General features: G+C 41.8%; 1 protein-coding gene across 6 annotated transcripts in view; it reads right to left on the bottom strand.

Moving 5' to 3' along the window:
* The window catches only part of QRICH1 (glutamine rich 1), a 42,433-nt gene extending 29,920 nt beyond the window's left edge, over positions 1–12,513 (bottom strand). The window contains exons 1-3 of one of the 6 annotated variants that reach the window (XM_042236238.1): positions 12,357–12,513; positions 10,820–10,879; positions 2,669–2,998 (exon numbers count right to left, since the gene is read on the bottom strand). In XM_042236238.1, coding sequence (XP_042092172.1) covers positions 2,669–2,977 — 309 coding nt within the window. In that variant the 5' untranslated portion in view covers positions 2,978–2,998; positions 10,820–10,879; positions 12,357–12,513. Of the gene's footprint in view, positions 1–2,668; positions 2,999–10,819; positions 10,880–11,676; positions 12,025–12,356 lie in introns of those variants that run through there. The other 5 variants (XM_042236236.1, XM_042236237.1, XM_027957660.3 and 2 more) reach the window with 5 other exon arrangements.
* Positions 12,514–13,249: the final 736 nt, after the last annotated feature.

Here is a 13,249-nt window from a genome sequence, read left to right as displayed (position 1 = left end):
ATAAATTAATTTTATAATTGCTAGGCCCATATTTGAGCCTGCTGTCACTCAGAAAGAAAATGTTTTTTCAGTATTACATGAACTTGTATCTTTAGCCATATATTAATGCAAATCATCTGTTTGTTTTTTTTTTTAAAGAAACAAGTTTTTATCATATTTAAGACACTCGGGTTTTTTTTGGCTGCACTGCATAGCGTGTGGGATCTTAATTTCCTGACCAGGGATTGAACTTAGGCCTTTGGCAGTGAAAGTTCAGAGTCCCTAACCACTGGACCTCTAGGGAATTCCCTAAAAGGTCATTTTTAATTTTAAATATGGAGGGAAAAACTGCTATTGCACGTATCATATACCACAAACCATATCTCAGCAACTTGTACAGTAGAAATTTATAGTAATATTTTTAGGACTACTTGAATAAACAAAAACAAAAAACCCTTCAAATAGAAAAAAAAAATTTTTTAAGTAAAAATTAGGTTTACGCTACCTACACAAATAACTTGAATTAAAATCAATGACCTGTGTGAGAAAGGGAACCACACATAAAACGTAGCCTAACAAGTTAGCCAAAATGTAGATACACAGGAAAAAAATATGATTTTTACCAAAAGGGCATTAATAATTATTACTCAATTATTGTATCAACTGCTGATCAAGCTAAGATTCCATGAGCTGTATATACAACTAATTTTTATGCAGGAGTTCCCCGAGACCTAAGAATTAGTTCAAAGATTCTTTCAGGGTAAAAAAAGATTGAGAAAAGCTATTTTAAGAGTTTACTTTCTTTCTTAGGAAGGCTTTTCACAACCTAAAAATCACAAAAACTTTCTATACTGCCTTTTCATAATTCATTGCTTTCTTTTCATCTGACTCTTTAACCCACCTGGACCTAATTTCTATTATGAAAGATATCCAACTTTATTTCCAAAAGAGGAGTAGATGCCTTACTCTACTAATAGAATATATCTTTTCCTCACTGATCAGTAGAGCCATTTTCATCCTATACCTGGTATCTACTCATTATATACACTGACATATAAATGTGCTTTGAAGTCCTTGGTGAAGTTCCAGCTTCTCAGATTAGGGGACCCTAAGAACTGCTCTATCCTTCGTAAAAGTTTCTCTCCAACATGAATTCCTCTATCACCTGATGCTGTTTGCTTCCTCTCTTGTGGCAAATTCTTAGATTTAGTGGATTAGAAAAAAAAATCATTCCCTATTATTTTTACTGAAGTATAGCTACTATATAATTTTATAAGATATAGGTGTACAATATAGTGACTCACAATTTCTAAAAGTTAAGTTTTCGTGGGATTTTTGATGGCATTTTTTTTTCCAGCACAGATAGAAAAAAACTTTTTAAGTATCTTTGTAGTCACTAAGAATGGGAAAATCTGAGTCCATGACATTGGAACCTATCTCATGGATTTATTACTGTATTTCTTTGTCCATTTACAAGAGGTTTGGGTTACAATGATGATGCTAATAGGTGATCTCAATTAGCCATCTTGAATATAAAGTCTCAAAAAACACTTTAAAGTCAAATTCCAGACTATTTTAATCTTGTGAAAAAGATCCAAGCTGTAAATAACACAATACTTTTTTTTAGAATAATTTCTTAAACCAAGAAGTCAGGCTTCTCTTTTTACTTTTCCTGTACCCTTCCCTTCTCATAAAGATCAGAATTAACAGCTTCATCCCTCCACGTGCCCGATGTTTTCCTGCTATCTCATTCAGCCTTACTGAACGGTATTATCCCTACCGACACATGAAAAAACTAGGACTAAGAAGATTAAGATCATATCAACAAATAGGAGGTCAGGTCAAATTTAAACCCAGGAAGGCAACTCCAAAGCTCAGGTCCTTCCAATACACCCACTTACATTGCTAAGGAGCAAAGTCTTCTATCTTACCAAACACAGCTCTTCACACCCGGCCTCTCCATCATGTTCCACCTCCTTTCCTATTCTCTTGGTAGAAATCATCAAGGGCAAAGTGATACGCAACCACAGTAGATAGTAGCAAGAAAGCAGCATTTGTAACTGGAGGAGACCTTCAGTTTCACATGTGAAAGTGTTAGTCAGTTCACACAAGGACTCCCTAAAGAAGACAACTTGTATCTTCTCAGCAAATGTATTAAGTTTCTCCTTCTTCAGTAAGCTTATTATCAATTAGCATTATTTCTTGAGGCTTATATCAAGCGCAGGCCTAGAAATCTACAGGTGACCTGAGTCATGGAACTATACAACTAAATGAAGGTCACTAAAATATAAGAGTCTTTCCACTAAAAAAAAAAAAGTTTCAAATATCCTGCTTTTAGTAATGAGCTAAGATGAGCCCTCCAATATTCCTGATCGGCTCAGGGTGACACAGACAAGAAGGGAAGCTTTGGTCACACGCCGTTGGGACATATCCAAATCCAGTCCCACAAGACCTCTTCATTTCTGTACCATTCAATTCTCCAAAGCAAATGGCAAGTTCAGTTTACAGAAGTGCCAAATATTTTTAGCATTAACGATGAAAGCCCTTGTGTAAAATGTTTCGAAAAATAGAATATTCTTAGTGAAAATAACCTCTGACATTTGTGTATAGATGTGATGCTCTACTAACCAAAACCCTAATGGCAAATTCCACTCAATAGAATGCACCTCAACAGTGATTTCCCCTTTACCTGAACCTGCTGTGGCTGTTGAACCTGGATCTGCTGTTCTGGCTGGGTTTGAGGCTGAACACTCGTGGTGACTGGACAGGCAAGTTCAAGCAAAGACCCGGCCACTTCGGTGCTGTCTGTGTAAATGCAGTTCCCACCCTGCTGGTACACCATGGTAGTGGTGGCTGTCTGCTGGAACTCCTGAAGGGCTTCTGGCCCCTTAGAGGCTAGTGAGTCCAGAAATTCCTTCATCCTGTGTTGCGGGACAGACCGCGCCTTCACTCGGATGTACTCTTCAAAGGAGATGGTGTTCTCCAGAGAATTATTCATATTGCAGAGTCCTTAGGGTTCCTAGGAATAAAACAAATGAACAGAAGTCAAAACTATGCCATGGTTTTAACATACTGAAATGCACAGAGCAACCATTCTCGCATTGGAGTGGAATATTCAGGAGAGCCGCATACATGAGGAATCCAAAGTATAATTTTATTAAATAACCTTTTTTTTCAATTACTGGCACCTGAAATTTGTTTCCATTAACATTTCTTAAATCAAACTATCATATTGAAAACAAAAAACAAAAGCATTTGTCACAGTTCTGGATGAAATGGGCTGAAAACACACTCTCCAACCAGCACTTGGCCAGGCCAATCCCATCTTCTCTGCAGAATCAAGCACTAGACAGTGAAAGCCACAGGCAACACTACTCTGCAACCATCAGAAGACTCCAAGGAAGGTAGGAGCTGGGGTTCCTACCAATATGTTCCAATTCCACTGCCAACTATGTTTTACACTGAAGGGACACATATGCCACCTAGCTGTGGCATGACCCTAGACACAAGGGATGTGTTCATCTCTTCTACTCCCCCAAATACCACAAAACCTCATTTTGCTATAAAGTGCTCACACTCTTTTGTTGCATAGCTTACTGGTTAAGAGCATGGATTTTGGAGTCAAACTTCTTGGGTTTAAAACCCAGCTCAAACTCTCCTTTGCTGTGTTATCCTGGACAAGTCAGTTAACTTTGGTTTTGTCTATAAAAGAAGGATTAAAATAATATTTGCCCCATAGACATGAGGATTAAATATGTGTAACGCACTTACAAAAGTACCTGACATAGACAGTGCCATATAAATATTAACTAATACGATTTAAATATGTAGGAGAAGGAAGTTGAATGGTACCTTAAGTAACTAGGTCACTTCTAAAACTCAGAAATCAATTATGCAAGTTTTTCATCAGGGTGTTTACCTTAGGGTACAAGGGTGGATAACAGCCCTCAAGCAGCTGGGGGACAACCACGCAATCTATCCATGAATGCTGCGTGTCCTGTACTGCTGCTTTCATACCATTCTCTCGTGACCACTATCACCTCCGAAACAAAAGCAATGAAAGGATATCAAAGTAACATAAACTAACTGAGTCTCTTTGCCCAAAAGAAGACTCTCGGTCAATCTCAATGTCTAGAAAAGTGATTTGCTCCCTTGAGCCATCAGAATAGAAATCTCAGTCTTTCACTGCCCAGATGCTGTCTTCTGTTAAGAGACACAAAGTGGGTGAGTGATCCTCTCATTATTATCTTCCACTGGCTCTAAACTCTAGTAGACAAGACTGTATCCTGGTCCTCTCTGAATGGCTGACACATGTAGGTACTTATCTGTTGCATCTGGAATTCAATGTGGAACAAGGATTATGACTCTTTGTTTCTGTAACATGTATAACTTACAATAATAAAATGTTATGCTTTCCCCTAGTAAATGGTTAATCTATACCTTGAAGGGAAAAAAAAAAAAAACTATACATCCAGGGCAAGAGACCAAAGGAAAAATATGATCCATACTGCTATTAATTTCCTGACACTGGTAATACTTCTGTGGGATGCTGTTTTAGTATACAAATTATATTCAGGTACTTTCAAACAGAACAGATCTCAGCAACAGATCTTTTATTATGAGGTCCATAATACATTGCAAATATATTTCTCCGTAAATAAAGCATACTATGTATACCTCGTCCTGTCTAAAAGGCCTAGACCACTACTCTCAGGGAAGCCTCCACACGGGAGTCAGGAAACCCCAAGCACAACAGAGTACAGAAAATGCCAAGTACAGGTCAGCAGAGTGAAAGGTGAAGCTGTTGCTGATGGCCTCTTATCTTGTGAAATTTAACTCCTATTTGTCCCTTTCTCATCTCTTCTAACCACCTCTCCTGCCCAGGTCTCCCTTCTCTCTGCTGCAGAGACTCTCAGTTATCTTTCCCAGAACAGATAATTAGGAGGTCTGCTATGAGACTTCAAGATTAAGCTATCAATAACACCCATGGCACATAAAACAGGGGCAGCATCAGGGTTTCCCAGGTGGTGCAGCAGTAAAGAACCTCCTGCCAGTGCAGGAGACTTAAGAAACATGGGTTTGATCCCTGGGTTGCGAAGATCCCTTGGAGGGGGGCATGGCAACCCATTCCAGTACTTCTGCCTGGAGTATCCCATGGACAGAGGAACCTGGAAGACTACCGTCCGTTGGGTGGCAGAGCGTCAGACCCAACTAAAGCAACAGCATGCACGCACTCAAGGCCAAGCACTTCATATTCAGAGCAGGCCACTCCAGCATAGGTGACCCACAGTCACTAACCACACTGGCACAGACTGTGTCAAAGCTTCCCTCTGATAAGAGCATCATAACTGAAACTTCCTTCCTAAGGAAGCCTCTCTCATAATATAGATCTAATAACATTACAAAGTTCACAGTATGTGACCCTAATACTCAATTACATACAACCTTCTGCTCAAAAAGGGATAAAGGAGAGAATTGTGTGAACCACCATTTACCAGTTCTTTACTATGCTGGTACATATTTCAGTTTTTCACCTCCATTACAGAAGACCAGCAGGGGCAAGTGAAATTTACACTTCTCCAAATTCATTTTTTTCAATAATTAATTGTATTCACGTAAAATACTTAAAGAGATGGCTTGAAATGTAAAGACTGTCTTTGCTAGAATGGTAGCTATTGTACCAAAGCAATTTTTTAAGAAGTATAGAGAATCATGCAAAAAAAAAAAAAAAAATTTTTCTTGCTTCAAATCTGGGAGAAGGTAAGTATGAACAAGCACAAAGAAACACAGTAAGTTACCTTTACAGAATCGGAAAACCTTCACACAAATACTGCTTGGTAAAGGTAGTCCACAAACTTTTCTGAGTGACCTTGTTTCCCTTCACTCTTTCAAGTTTCAGTAATCAAGGAGGCTTAAACCTCCTTAAACCTCCTCTGAAGTCTGACATTAAGTACAAGCAGAATTATACCAACTCTTCTTCCCAGAATCAAGCTTTCTTCAGTTTTCAGGGTAGAATTCCACCTGGTTTTGTTTCCTATTTTTTGTCTTTGTTTTTTAGAAAAGGAAAGTGAAGTCGCTCAGTCCTGTCCGACTCTCTGTGACCCCATGGACTGCAGCACGCCAGGCTTCTCCGTCCATGGATTTTCCAGGCAAAAGTACCGGAGTGGGTTGCCATTTCCTTCTCCAGGCTATCTTCCCGACCCAGGGATCGAACCTGGTCTCCTGCAATGCAGGCAGACGCTTTAGGGGGGAGGGTGAAAGAAACACATCTGTTGTTTTTAGGAAAACTGCTCAAATCGTATAGGAAGGTATAAAATGAAAAGTAAAACCAGCTACGTGTGCTATGACCTCTGTTTCCTGATCTATGAATTTTAAACACTCATCTATCCTCTAGGAAAGGTAAATTTAGGGCATGTAAAACATCTTCCTCTCACTAACCCCTGCTAGCCATATTTTAGTTTTTGTCACGATCAGTTTCACCACAAGAACAGTCCAAATATAAATTTATTCCCTGAGCAGGACAGCAAATAAAACACTCATCTCTCAGAAAGAATGGGATAAAACCTTGGAAGAGTATCTGCTATAAAGCCTCAAAGTTCATCCTTTAAGCTTCCATCAAAAAAAAGAAAACACCAACAGTTTTAATTAGGAAAAATTCTATAAAACTTAGAAAATGTTGATAAAGGTTTATACACAAGTTCATTATATTCTTCTCTGTTCTTATGAAAATATTTGAAATCCTATGACAAAATCACCTTTTCGTTTATAGCCAGCCATGTATTTTAAGTAGCTGAGACTCTCAAGTATAAAACCCTCTGCAGTGCTTCAAGCTTAGAGTCTATCGTTGGCTCTAAGCAGAAGCCATTACTTCCAATTCCTATTGCTTTTTCCTTCCACTAAGCTCCCAGCAAGTTCTTCACTGGCTATACAAGTCCACAGAATCATGTCAGAACCACTAAATCAGAGGAAGCTAAAGAATATTAACAAATAATGGATTCGATGCAGAACTTAAAAATTATATAATGGAAAAGGCCAACTTGAAACGACATTTCAATCTGCTCATTTACACACAAGGCTTCATTTCTTGTCCTTTTAACCTGCTCACTTGGCATTATCTACCAGACCAACAACACATCCCAATAATGAAAGTACACTAAGTCAGCATTTGACCTGATACAAAAGTACTGCTTAGAGGGGGTGGAGAAAAAGCCTTCAGAAATACATTTACATATTTGAGACCAGACAGTGATTAAACACAACGCTGAGACAGATTAAAGAAATTCTCAATAGCAGTGATATTTCTGTTCTTATGCTCAGAAAAAGTCCACCTTTACCATGAACTTATTCACCCACAATTTTTTAATTTATAGGATATCTTTTATCAAATGCTTTGATTCATTCAGAATTTCTTTTGCATCATCTGAGGTAAAACTCTAAGTTTATTTTTTTCAAAGACCCAACAACTTGTCCCTGTATCATTTACTGATTTACTGAAATTTCTCTGCCCAATGATTTAAAATGCCACTATGATTATACACCAAATTCATATAAAGAAGGTCTGTTTGTTTCCAAGCTTTTTGTTGATTCAGCAGATCTTTCTGTAACATAGTAACTTAAAAATTTTTTTTTTAAAGCATGTTAATACTTACAAGATCTACTTTCCCACAACCAAAATGTGTGGTTTCAAACTAAAAAAATTTAATGACACAGAAAGTACATTATGTGTGAAAAAGAAGGCTCATACAATTGTATTTATGTATCCTGGTATGGCTTAATTATATACCTAAGAAGAAAAAATGGCCTAACAGCAGCTATGCCTGGGTGGTGTGGAATAACGGAGGACTTAAATTTCTTCCTGTTTAACACACTCCTGCATTTTCCACAACTTGTATTAAATCAAAAAAGCAGTTTAAAAAAATAATGTTTTTTGTACAGTGGTTATACCACAGTAAGAGACACACAAACAATTGTGGTTGATCATAGTTTGATTTTTTTTCCCTCTCAAAATCTGGAACTCTGAAAGACAAAACCATCAAGTTACAGAAGTCTGCATAATAATGAAGACTGTTAGCTTCAAGATGTTGCTCACAAGATACAAAAGGCTGAGCCGCGGTAACAGAGAAAGAAAAATGGATAAACTTAATGAAACAACAATTTATAACTCCCAGAGAAACAAGATTCTTAATTAGCTTCAAGGCAAAGACTTAGTGAGGAGCAATAAATAAACTGATTAACTAAAATACTTCTGAAAAACATGAGGCTGGAGGGATAGTTGAGTACTCTCAATTTTTGGAAGTCAGAAATGTAGGGGGAAACACTCTGCAGCTCTTTGAGATAGTCTGTAACTAAGTATTTGCTTCTGAATGAATAAGTACAGCTGCTTTGCAAAACAATAAACAGATGAACCAACCCCCCATCAACAGACCCAGGAAATTTTCCCTATAACTGCACATATTTTTATGGGTTATTTCCCCTGTACTTCCTTCTACAAGAACTAAGAGCAGGTCCTCAGTATACCACAGTTATCATTATTCCAATTACTTTACTTCTAGTCCACAAGAGGAAAAAGTCACTCCAAAGCAACAATTCTACATTCCTGTTTGCTGGTGTTTTTGTTTTTGTTTTCCTATTTAGGTACCACGGAAAGGCCTACGTGCTCAGGGGAATCACCCCTTCTTGAGTGACCTCAAATCTGATAGCTCTTCCTGACTCCCCTATGCAGCTCTGCAGAGTGGGTCCTGAATATGTGATCAACTAAGATGCTCAGAGCTGCCTCAGAGCCCTGCCTCTTCCTATTTACCCAATGATCATGCTTCTGGGCCCCCTCTCAAGGCTCACATCTACTAGCAATGGATCCTGATAGCTTAGTTCTGGTTTGAAGAACACATTCCAAAGGAAAAAAAAAATCAATTTCCATTTTAAGGAGTCAAGAGTCACAGTCACATTTGTCCTAATTAACAACTAAGGAATCATTTCAAAGAAGGAAATTGGGAGACACTGTTCTATTCTTAAAGATATCAATCCACCATAGGGTTTGTGATAGAAATTAGCCCATTAGGACATTCACTAGACAGAGAAACTCCTCATTTAGGGGTATTTTCACTATGGATCTAGTTTTGGACAACACATTTTCAACCAGGAACTTAAATTCACATTCCTACCAACGACTGATGAGATGCAAACTGGCACAACTGTTTGCCTTATCTAAGTGAGGCTGAAAACATGACCCAGCAATTCTATCCCTACATGTACATGACAGACACCCATACAAAGGCACATAAACAAGAATGTTCATAACAGCATTGTTAACAGCCCCAAACTGAAGGGAATCTACATGTCTATCAATAATAGAATGAATAAATTATGGTTTGTTCAAACAGCAGACTACTACACAGAAATGAGAATGAATGAACTACAGCTGCACACAATGCTGACAGACACAAAGCACAAGCACAATGCTAAAAGACACAAAACAGCATGATTCCATTTATATAAAATTCAAAATTAAATAAAACTATGTTGTCGAGGGATACAAAGGTAGTAAAAAGAAAAACAAAGAATATGATTATCACGGAAGTCAGAATACTAACTGTCTCTAGAGAGTGAGAAGCTATAACCCAGAAGGGACTCATGCAAGGTTCAACAGTGCCGGCATTACTCTATCTCTTGAAGAGGTGCTAGTTACACAGTGGTTCACTTTAAAATTTTTCACTAGATTGTACACAGACCAACTGAATTAATATGTATAGAAAGATATTTCACATACACGTGCAAAAAAAAGAGCTTTCTGACACAGCCTAACAGCTCTACATACAGTTGTGCACTAGCCTAAAGTGTGACAGCAAAGGACCATTCTTGTCCCCTTTTCAGCAAAGCAAGGGGTTAATTATCATTTCTTCATGCACTTACAATTAGAAGTCACAATGCAATGTGACAGGAAAAAACTAGCTAAGCATTTAAGTGAAGCCTGGACTTAAAACATCTGGAACAAAATGCAGGGCAACTACCTATAATGAAATTGAAAAGAACAGGAGTTCACTTAACATTTCATTCTGAAGCAAAGAAATAAAAGATCATTACAGAGTGAGGCTGGCCATTTAAAAAGAATACAAGCAAGATGCATGGCACATCAAAGACAAACTAGTATTTGATTCAACTTAAAGAAGGCATGCAAGCCTGAAGGAAGAAATCACTGATTCTGAAGTTGTCATGATGGAGGACAGCCACACCCAAAGCCCCTAACTTTGGTAACTTTGGTTACCTTTTGGAGCAATTCAAATGTACAGGAAACTTCAATCACTATTTGATCTTTTCTTTAAAACAGCAACACGTGTGGAAAGGGGTTGTGGAAAGGCAGAGGCTCATGGAGACATACACGAGCTATGCATCACAGAGGAGTGGAAGCAGGGCATCTTGTAATGGGGAGATTGTGGCTGATGAGCTTATGAGTGTTATCTACAGACACCAATTTGCAATGCAGACCTCAAACGCAATGGTTACAAATTTCAGAAAAAGTAGGCTTAAATGGCATATTAATATTTTAAATGTATCCTAGCTAAACTTGGCTGCTTGTCTTTGAAATATTCTGATCCTTAGAAAAGGTGATGCCTTGTCATGCTAAAGCCTGAAAGTTGCACTGATATAGTTTAAGAGGAAAAAACTGTCCAAGCAGCAAACTGGCTGGATTCAAAGATGCAGTTCTCCCACATACTCAATTTTCTAGCACCTAGTCGTTTCTGGCAGACAGTACCCAGAATGATTGGTAGGATCTGTAATGTTTCAATATTACCAGGAAAAACACTGCACACATATTCCCAGCATATGAATAATTTTAACTCACCAGTCACCACGGTGCATACATTTCTGCTGCTTGTCCTGAGTTCTTAAGACTTGTAACATTCTGAAGAAGACAGAACAAAGAAGTCCTTCCATCCCCAGCCTCTTTTCAAATTTTAACTTGTTCTTACAGATAATATCTCGTATATTAGGAAAAACTACCCCCATCATTTTCAAATTTGATTGCTAATTTTAGTTCCTCTTAGCTTCTTTTCCCTTAAATTTAATGAAGCAAGCCTGTAAAACATAAACTAGCAGATAGTCCGACTTAGAAAAGAGTCTATTTCTCTGCACAAACCTAGATTTTCCCTGGAACCAGAACACAGTACAGGGATTTAAAAAAAAGAAGAAACAACGCTGAAAAGGACTGAAATCCTAAAGTGAAATCAAAAGCGACTTTTCCAGGCAGATTTCAGGAATTTCTGCTGAGGATCTTTGGAATTACGAAAGAAGGCAAAACACTGACTCGGGTTGTTCAATTCTGTTCTGGGCAACTTTTTGGCTGAGCAATAGCGGGCCCTTTAACCTAACAGACTACAAGTAAGCCCCTCCCAACCACACAGAGGAAAAGGCTGCATTTCAGGATTTAAAGCGGCATTTTAGAGCTCATGTAGTTTCACAGCGTCCACAGAAGCGGATCCCCTTCCGGAGCGCACAGAGGTGACGTGTAAGAATTGCGCTTTAATGAAGAATTACTTTCTAATGACAAGAAAACAGGTATCACTGACGGGCCTTCTAGGATTTGCCTTCCCTCTCCAACACAAAGCATCAAAACAAGGTGAGAAAAGTCCAGGGGTTTCGCTGCCCTCAGACAAACAGCGATCGGTTTCAGAATCAGGGCAGCACCCTCCAAGCACCCACCCCGCACATGGGCCTCGGGACACCACATTCTGAAGAGTACCAGCAATCTCGCCCACTTCGCTGAGGAGCGGGGCCGCAAGCTAGCCCGCAAAGCAGGTTGGTATCTCGTTAGGCCTAGGCCCCGGCGGTCCGGGGACGTCACCTGAGCTGGAAGGGTCCAACCCACAACCTTCTTTAAACTGCAAGCTGCCCGTCCGCCCGCAGCCCCTCCCCACAGCTGGGTGTCCTGCGCGCCGTCGCACCGGTGCCGCCACCCAACAGCACGGCGCGCGCCTGCCCGCGACCCTCGACTTCGGGGCGCGCGCCCCAGGAAGCCGCCGCGGCCCACGGGCTGCAGCTCCAGGAGCCGAGATATCCGGGCCGGGAACGCGCACGTCAGCGGCCACGCGCACCGGGAGGGCCGCACAGCGCGCGCGCGCCCGAGCGTATAAACAGGCCCGGCCGCGCGCGCCCACCAGCGCGCATTCGCGCGCCGCGCCCACCCGAATCCCCGAGCCGCCCCTCCCCCACCCAGGGGGCGGGGGCGCGCGAGCCCAGGGACGTTCTCGGCTCCGGAGCCGCCCCGAGGTCTCCTGGGCCCAGCGGCAGCGGCCCGCCCGCCCCCGCCCGCCGTTGTGTGGGGTGGGCCCGCTGTCTCAGGCCCGCACCCCGCTGCATCCCTGCCCCACTGGAGTCCTCACCCGGCGACGTCGCCGCCGCCGCCACCGCCGCCGTTCTACCCGCCGGCCCCGCCGCACCGCTCGGGGCCCCGGTTCTGCCGTCGCCGCTCCAAGACCGACAGGATTTTCCCCTCACAGCTCCCTGGGCGCCATCTTACATTCAACCCTCACAGCCAATGAGTGCCGAAAGCCTCTCTCGCGATAATTGGTGCGTCGAATCCCGCGAGAGTTAAGGCTGCCTCCTGGCCAGACTTAAAGGGAACGCTTCTGCCTAGGAGAGAGGCCGAGCGTAGGGCTGCAGTAGCGGCAAGAGCCTGGGGTGTAGGGCGGAGCGCCCCGCCCTCAGACGCCCCTCCATGTGGGGCGGAGCCAGGGCCGGAGATCGGCCTAGCCTTGGAGCTGGGGCAGGCCGGGGCTTGAAGCTCAGTCTCAGCACCCTTCTGCCTCCTGCCCAGGCCTCCTTAGCGCAGCCTCACGCGGTGCGGAGAGCGGCCTCTTACTTAAGGTGGCCCGCACAACCTCTGACCTAGGCCCGGCGCCTCCAGCTGCAACCCACCTGGGAAGCCCCAGCTTACTCTCCTCCAGGAGCCCCTAGCATCTGGGACCCACGCCTCACCCTCCATCTGCTGTTATCCTAATTGAACCTTCCGCAGCCCAGTCCACCTTAAAGCGGGCCTCGGGTAGCCTGGTGTTTGTATACAGGGAAAATGTGGAGGGTGTTAAAGCTGCAGGCACATGAGGACTCACCAGTAGCCCACACTGCCCTAGAGGGGAACAGACTGCCATATACTCTTTCTTAAAAAGGCCTCTGGACCTTTGCACTTGTTCCTCCTTCCTGGCAAACCCCTAGTCCTTTGGGGTTCCCCTCAGGAGGTACCTCCTGAGAATAGTCTTGAGGCTCAGGCTGGATCAGG

Source organism: Ovis aries, chromosome 19, assembly GCF_016772045.2.
Source record: "Ovis aries strain OAR_USU_Benz2616 breed Rambouillet chromosome 19, ARS-UI_Ramb_v3.0, whole genome shotgun sequence".
Lineage (NCBI taxonomy): Eukaryota > Metazoa > Chordata > Mammalia > Artiodactyla > Bovidae > Ovis > Ovis aries.
Note: the sequence above shows the minus strand (reverse complement) of the source record. Positions and strands in the feature narration are given on the sequence as shown.